General features: G+C 37.7%; 1 protein-coding gene and 1 pseudogene across 1 annotated transcript; both read left to right on the top strand.

Annotated features, from left to right (window-relative positions):
* Positions 1-986: 986 nt before the first annotated feature.
* LOC104585899 (uncharacterized) lies at positions 987-2,920 on the top strand. Its single transcript, XM_010242932.3, has 2 exons — positions 987-2,402; positions 2,533-2,920. The coding sequence occupies exons 1-2, from the start codon at positions 1,142-1,144 to the stop codon at positions 2,619-2,621; spliced, it is 1,350 nt and encodes a 449-aa protein (XP_010241234.2). The 5' UTR covers positions 987-1,141; the 3' UTR covers positions 2,622-2,920.
* A 3,145-nt stretch (positions 2,921-6,065) lies between these two features.
* On the top strand, positions 6,066-7,888 carry LOC148802824 (zinc finger BED domain-containing protein RICESLEEPER 2-like; annotated as a pseudogene).
* Positions 7,889-8,416: the final 528 nt, after the last annotated feature.

Below are 8,416 nucleotides of genomic sequence, written 5' to 3' on the forward strand. Positions count from 1 at the left end.
TAGACATTTATGATTAATTATGTAAATCTCCCATAAAATATAAATGTATATGAGATATATGGAATAAAAAATTACAGTATGAAGTAGTCCACACCACACCTATAAAACACCATTGTAGGTGTGGATCAGATCTATGGATGTACACAATCAATCAACAGTTGTGGACTGTAGTTTGGTGTAGCTTGGGGGTATTTGACATTTTAAAATTTTATAAGTATGCAGTACTGGAATTCAGAAATCTGCAATGGGCCTGTCCATTCTTTACGGTATATTTAGCTATAGGGATTCAGAAAATGGATTTAATTAGTAAATAAAAACCTATTTTCAACCAAGCCATCGAATCAGGGACGAGCCTCATACTTTCATTTCATGGGAGCTGAGGCATATAAGTGGCATGCATGCTGGTTATAGTTCATTTCTGATCATATCATATAGAATGAGCATTTCTCTCACAGGCTAGCATTTACAAAAAAAGAAAATATCGATTGTTTCATTCTTTATCGATTATATTTAAGTGTCTATGGTAAAATGTTTCTTTATTTGAATTGTTCAACTAAAAGTAATGGAATGTGAATAATCTTTACAATTGGCATCAGAGAATTAAAATATTTTGTGTAGAAGACTCCTGCTTCTGGTTGCATTGATGGCTTTGTATAAAAGGGATACTTCACATTGATTCAATGGTCTGGTCCTTGAATTTTAAACTTTTGTCATGCTGACTTTTAAATAATAAAATATGAACAAGTCTTTTTTAAATAATAAAATATCAAGTATAGTTTCAATGAGAAAAATGAAATGAGGGATAGGGGTGAGCAGGAGACAGGTATTATCGGAGGTTTGGAGAAGGTGGGATCCATTAAAGTGGGACCCATAACCCATGTGGTCTCTCCCAATGTTTTGTCTGTTGGTCCATCACATCGTTTTGTATAGGTGTCCAGGACACTATTCTCACACACATCTTTAAGAAGAGCCGAGCTTCTCCACTTTAACTACGTCAAATTCTTCCCAAATTTTTCTTTCATCTTCCTTTTGCCTGCCTTCTTGAGGCAGAGCATTTTCTTCTTTCCATTACTCTCCTCCAGGTATAATAATATATATTCTTGATCAGGTCGAGCACGATACATAGAATTAAAGAAGAAACATGACGACCTCTCGGCCGCTAGTGATCACCGTTATTTCTGCCAACAATCTTAACAAGGGCAGAGTCTGTGCTAACGTTTCCATCAATAACCACGCCCCTTCGAAAAAGAAAACTCCTGTCGATTGCAACGGTGGTTCAAACCCGGTCTGGAATGTCCAGATGAAGTTCTCTCTCAATGACCGGATGCTCCAAGAAGACCGCCTCCAACTTGTCATCGACCTGCATAGTCAGGAAGAGGGCGGAAGCATAGGAGGGGCCAGTATCAGGCTCAAGGCTATCTATGACACATGCCGGCAGCAGGGAAGAGATACCGACACCCCGCTTGATCGCAGGATTTACTTAACAAGTCCCACCGAACAGCAAGCTGGAACAGTTAGAATCTCGTTTATGTTCAAGGAGGCGTTTATCCACAATAATCCAGGCTCTCCAGCTGGCAGTGGATCTGGCAATTCTGTCAACGAATCAGGAAAGATTTCAGCGATCAGTGGACCAAGTGGAATACTACCGGGTAAGAGACCAGACAATACTAAAATTACTGGCACCGAGAGTAGTGGATCAACGTCGTCGGGCCAGAACGCGAGTGGTGGAATTGGCAAAATGTTTAGCACGACCGTTGCACCTGCTGTGCTAACAATGTCAGCTATTTCTGCCACTCTGAATATTACAGATCATTTTCATCATGATAATGATCACCACGGAGACCACCTGAGTTCTAACCCACAGTACGACAGCCCTGTCATTGGTAACGATGGTAATGATCACCACGGAGACCACCTGAGTTCTAATCCACGGTACGACAGCCCTGTCATTGGTAACGAAGATAATGATCACCACGGAGATCACCACGGAGACCACCTGAGTTCTAACCCACAGTACGACAGCCCTGTCATTGGTAACGAAGATAATGATCACCACGGAGACCACCTGAGTTCTAACCCGCAGTACGACAGCCCTGTCATTGGTAACGAAGATAATGATCACCACGGAGACCACCTGAGTTCTAACCCACAGTACGACAGCCCTGTCATTGGTAACGAAGATAATGATCACCACGGAGACCACCTGAGTTCTAACCCGCAGTACGACAGCCCTGTCATTGGTAACGAAGATAATGATCACCACGGAGACCACCTGAGTTCTAATCCACAGTACGACAGCCCTGTCATTGGTAACGAAGATAATGATCACCACGGAGACCACCTGAGTTCTAACCGACAGTACGACAACCCTGTCATTGGTAACGAAGGATACGAATCATACGGTAAAAATGAGAATACGAATCATACTGTTCTGAAGATGGTTAATTAACTCTAACGCCATTTTCACCTTCTCAATAACTGCGCAGAAATTGATCATAAAATTGCTGACGTTGTTACGGTGTGATTTTGCAGATATACGCGATCATGACGTTCCAGTTGATTCAGATATTGCCGTTGATGGCTTTCCAAATTTGGTCGACATTTTCTTCAATCTTTTTTAAATGAGAAAATCGGTGTCGCATTTACAGTTTACAGGCTCCAGAAATCTTCCTCAAGTGTGTGCTTATTTACATTATCTATTAGAGTACTGTTGGGGTTGCATGAAAACTTCAACTAATATGTATTAATCTTCCCTTATTTCGCTTGTCTTATTAATTATAAGTTTGTTTGCGTTGCAGCTGTACGTGTTCTCTGTGTGTCTAAAGTAGTATGTATCTATATACAGTAGTTTCTGCGTTGATTGTGGATGCCATGTTACTCTCGTCTCTTTAATAAAGCGTTTAATTATTTACTTTTTACATATAGTTCCATATTTGTACTTCGATGGGATGGATCTGGCATGAATTTTGATTTTTGAGTCAAGGAATTGAAACGAGATGAGAAAGGGAATTTTGTTTGAGAAACAGTGTTTTAAAACCACAATTGGCCCAGCCGGTTGAACCGTTCAATTAATCGGTATTTGGCAAACCTAGTATCCGTTTGATTTGTGGTTAGGATTGGATTTGGAATTAGAATCAAAATCACCTATTCTTTATGCCTATTTGGTTTAGTTGGGGAATCTGAATCAAATTCAGATCGTTGTTGTTTGGCCATTTGGAGTTGGAATCAGACTTGTTTATGGCTCGGGCTCGGGCTCAGTCTTATCTTTTCCAAATTTGAATGGGCCTGCCCAAAGTCCGAGCCCGACATAGTGTAAAGTGAGGCCCAAAGCCCACCCATGAACAGGTCTAGGTCTAGTTGGAATTGGAATCAACTGAAAATTTTTAATTTTGTATTAGTTTATTGTTATTTTATTATTACTTTATTAATATTTATAAGTTAATTATTCTTTTATTAGTATTTTGTTATTATTTTTTTAGTTTTTAATGATTATTATCTTAATATTTTTCATTTATTTACATATACTTTATTAGTTTATAATTATTACTTTAATAATATTTTGAGTTGTAAATACTTAAAGTACTCCTATGAATTGGCAAATGGACAAAATTTATCCTACTTTTTGAAGAATTACTTAAAGTACCCTTAAGTTTTTTTTGACAATTCATTAAATATTGACGAACAAATTTACCCTGCATTATTCCTCACATTTTCAAAATAAAATCCAACTGATGAAAAATTTCTTATTGACTCTAGTTTGCTAGCCATCTTCCATGACCTTTGAAGAATTTGAGCACAGGCACATACATCCATTAGATGTATGCTTCGATCAGTTCCACCATGAAATCTCTCTTTGTTTCATCCTCCAATTCAATTTCATTTCTCTTATCTGATTCAACTTGGACTATAGGAAAAGTACGCTTGTTCGACCATAGATCAAATGCTACTTGGATGAATGTAGTACAAACACTCAAGGTTTGAAGAAGTTCGTTGAAGAGAACCAAAAATTGGTAGTTGAGTGTGCCATCCTTTTGAATCAATGTACAAGGTGGGAGAAGGAAAGCTCAATGTATGAGTGTGATAGGGAGGTGCTGTTGGGGTTCGACAATGAAGATGATGAAAGGGACAAAGAGGTTGAAATTCCCATCCTTGAAATTGAGGATGGGTTGAGGAGTGTTGCAAAGGAGTTGCAATTAGGGGTGCGAATGGACCGGTTTCAGGTTGGACTCCGTCCAAATTGAAAGTGTTATGGATGGATTTGGATGGCCTAAAATTGAAATGTTATCGGACCGATCCAAACATGAATTACCCATTCATAGAATGGATCCAAAAGTGGACAAAGCCAGTTAGTTCAAACGAGTCCGTTGGTCCATTCATTTCGTTTGAACCATGGAAAGTTTTGAAGGCTAGGGATTGATGCCTCCGTTGTTCCATCCCCAAAGTCTCGCCGATGGTATTTTATTTGAATCTTCGAGCAAACTCCAATGGTATTTCCTTCCCACTGGCGATCTTCCTCTCCCCCTCTGCCCTTCTTCAACAAAAGCACCCCTTCTTCTCTCATCGCCCTCTCACTTTCTCTAGTGACAGTAGTACAACACTCTCTCTTCTCTCAGTGTGCTCTCACTTTCTCTAGTGGTGACAACACTCCCTCTTCTCTCAGGCAATCATATTTTGGTCATTTTCTTTCTTGCATCTCTCTCTCTCTCTCTCTCTCTCTCTCTCTCTCTCTCTCTCTCTCTCTCTCTCTCTCTCTCTCTCTCGCAATAGGCTCCTCTAACCTCTGTGCTTTGTTCATTCAGGTATTTCATCAATCCTTTGTCATTAGTAGGACTGTTCATAAGAAGGCCCAAACCGACCAAACCGACCAACACGAACCGACCCAACCCGAGTTGGCCAGGTTTTCATCAGCATCGGTCGGTTTCAGGTTGGGCAAATTCATAAACCGATATATCGGGTCGATTTCAGTTTTCTTGTGTGAAAACCAAAATCGACCTGAACCGAATCGAACCAATTAGTCTTCTAGCTAGTTCCTACTTAACTAGTCTTCTAGAGTTCTAGTTCCTACTTAACTAAATTGTATCTATCCTAGTTTCTATAGTCTTTTACACTAAATAGGCAATTAATTAGGCAATTACAATTAGAATTAGGTGTCCTTTTTTACTTAGATTAGAATTTAGAAAGTTTCTTGAAATATAAATATTTCAGCCTTCTTTCTATAAAACAGTTTGACTTTCTATTTTATTGATAACTTTTGTCTTACTTGACACTTGTTTTTACATGAAGAATTTATTGATTTTATTCTTTACCTAAATTGAATTCAGATTTATCTTTGACTCTTGAACAACAACTAATTCAGATTTACATGAAGATTTATTTTGGACTCTGAATAAAATTCAGATGGCTGAAATGATGGTCAAATAAATTTCCTTCTAGTTCTAGGCTTCTCTGTCCTTTTTGTACAGGAGAAAAACCGAAACCGACCGAAACCGACCCAACCCGACTCAAATCGACCAGATCGGTTTTGTCTATTAGTGGGTCGGTTTCGGTTTCCACCTCAGGTAACCCGACCAGGTCGGGTCGGTTGGGAAAACCCCAGTAATCCGACCCAACCCGACTCGTGAACAGCCCTAGTCATTAGAACCTAGCATAGAACAGGTTAAGCTTCACTTGATTTCTTGTTCTTTTCATTGTTTTAACATAGTTGCTTAAAGATAGGAAAATAACCTGGCCAACAATAGTTTTCGGTCTGCAAAACATCTATTCTCTCATTATTAGCAAGGAAACATGTTTTAGCCTTTTTTTTTCCTATGAGGCCATGAGTACTTAATTGAATTGGATTAGTCCAGACCTAATTGACATGATCCATTTGTACTGGACTCACATCAGGGCATATCAAATTGGAGCAATATCCAATACATTGACAACCCTGTTTGTAAACAATCTGTTAGACTTTCTTGTGTTTCATGTTAGTGTGAAAGTTAATTTATTTTCTTACTTATTGCATTAAGGATGGATAACCAAGTAACAAAAATGCAAATGTTCTTGAAAACCCCGATGAATCATGTATGACATCTAGCTCTACTGGGAAGAGGGTTAGGTCCAAAGCATGGGATCATTTTAAGAAAATAAATTTGGATTCAAGGGAGCATCGAGCTATTTGTAAACATTGCGAAAATAGTATATAGGAGGAAGTTCTAAAGGAATGAGCCACATTTTAGGGCATGTACCAAGATGTCCTAAATTAAAAAAATTGGGCACAAGTGAATAAAAAGTTCCAGAAAACTTTAAATTTGACCAACATAGGAGCCAAGTGGACTACTTAGAAAAGATGATAATGAAGCATGGGCATCCTTTTAGTTGAAGAAGAGTTTTTTCAGATATTTGTCAATAATCTTCAGCCATCATTTATGTTTGTAAGAAATACAATAAAGAATGATGTCATGAAGATTTATTTGGATGAAAGGGAGAAGCTATACAAATACTTTGATGGTTTGGATTGTTAGATTAGCTTAAGTATTGATATGTGGACTTCAGAACAAAATTTGGGGCGTTGTTGTTTAACAACACACTTTATAGATGATTGGTGGGCGGTGAAGAAGAAAATTATTGCATTTGTGGCAATTGAATGTCCCCATGGTGGAAACACTTTGTATGAATTCATTATGGAGAGGATGTTGACTTGGAACATTGATAAAAAAACATATATTATAACAGTTGGCAATGCCTCTAACAATGATGTTATGGTTAGGGGGCTTAGGAATCAACTCTGTGTTAAGGGTTTGCCCCCATTGCTTGGTGCCTATTTCATGTGAGATATATTGCTCACATCTTGAATCTTATTGTTGTGAAAGATGGGTTAAGAGAAGTATCACCATTGTTACATAAGATTCAAGAAAGTGCTAAATATGTAAGGATGACACCCCATAAGGAGAAAAAAATTGACAATGAAAGAAGCCAAGCAAAAGTACAACCTAAGAGAGGGTGGTTGTTGATTGTCTAACATGATGGAACTCCACATATGACATGTTGGACACAACTTCAGAGTTGAATGAAGCATTTTTTCGACTAGATGAGATAGAACGTAATTACAAGAATCTACCTTTTGATGAGGAATGGGAGATGGGGGCAGTTTTTTATATCTGCACAAAAAATTTCTCAAGTACTACTTCTCCAACCTCAAATGTATTTTTCCCGATATTTGCACAATCAAGCTTTTATTGATTTAGTGGTTGATAGTGATTATGATTATATTCATTCAATGGAAAATAGAATGAAGAAAAAATTTGATAAATATTGTGATGAATGTCTTTTGGTGCTTGCGATTGTCTTTGACCCCAAGTTTAAGATATAGATTGTAACAAATGACTACAATCTCATTTATGGAGAGACTGCTAAGAGACATGTTACAGGAGTTAGAGAGTCACTTCATGGCCTATATTCAGAGTATGTGGGTTTTGATATAGAGGATGGGTCACTTGTTGGCTCTAGTATTGCATCTCAGCCTTTGAGGATTCGTGGTGTTATAGATTTTTTGGGTTGTTTTGATTGATGATTGACTGAAGAGTGTCTGGAGTGTTGTCTAGGCATTCAAAAGTTAGAGTTGGATCTTTATCTTAAAGAAAAACTATTTCCTAGTAGTGGTGAGAGTTTGATATTTAGAGATTCTAACGAGTTGATGTCCTAAGTTTCTGAAACTCTCTAGATTGGCACATGATGTTTTGGAAATTTCTGTATCTACTATAGCATCCAAGAGAACATTCAGTATTGGGGGTAGAATAGTAGATCAGTGTCGTAGTTCATTTTTTCTAGAGACGTGGAAGCTTTGGTTTATAGGCAAGACTAGTTAGAAGCTCCAACTACAAAAAGCAAGTTAAAATTTGGATCTTGAAGTAGTTGTTTTCTTTCCTATGTGTTTTTCTTTATTCATATATTTTTGTTTCTAATATGTGTTTTTGGTTGTGTATTATTATTTTTAGATTGGACTGCACCTAGTCCATTTATAATGGTTTATATTGGACTAGGATGGCTTGAACCAATATGTAGTCTATTGACAAAAGATAAGAGTAAGGCTGTCAATGGACCAGTTTTGGGTTGGAGACAATCTGAATTAAAAGCAAATAGAACAAGTTGGATAGTCCGATAAGACAATGGATTGGAATGGACTAGTCTGGTCTGGTTCAGGTTGGTCAGTCCTATAAGACAATGGAGTTGGAAAATCCAATAAATTCTAAGTTGAACAATCCAATAAGATAGTGGAATGGACCAATCCAATCTAGTCTAGTTGAACAATCCAATGCCACCAAACCTACCACAATTATCAATACTTAACTATTTAGTTTGGTGAAATGATACTCACCTACTGAGTATAAAAAAATAGGAAAGCAATTCTAAATAATTTGGAGCCAATTTTTGTTTT

Source organism: Nelumbo nucifera, chromosome 2 (assembly GCF_055504915.1).
Source record: "Nelumbo nucifera cultivar China Antique chromosome 2, China Antique-T2T, whole genome shotgun sequence".
NCBI classification, from domain to species: Eukaryota; Viridiplantae; Streptophyta; class Magnoliopsida; order Proteales; family Nelumbonaceae; genus Nelumbo; species Nelumbo nucifera.

Excerpts from the sequence above, each read along its gene's own strand:
- LOC104585899 (XM_010242932.3), top strand. The coding sequence starts at position 1,142 with ATGACGACCTCTCGGCCGCTAGTGATCACCGTTATTTCTGCCAACAAT. Across the intron at positions 2,403-2,532 it reads CGAAGGATACGAATCATACG|ATATACGCGATCATGACGTT; the intron begins GTAAAAATGAGA and ends GTGATTTTGCAG.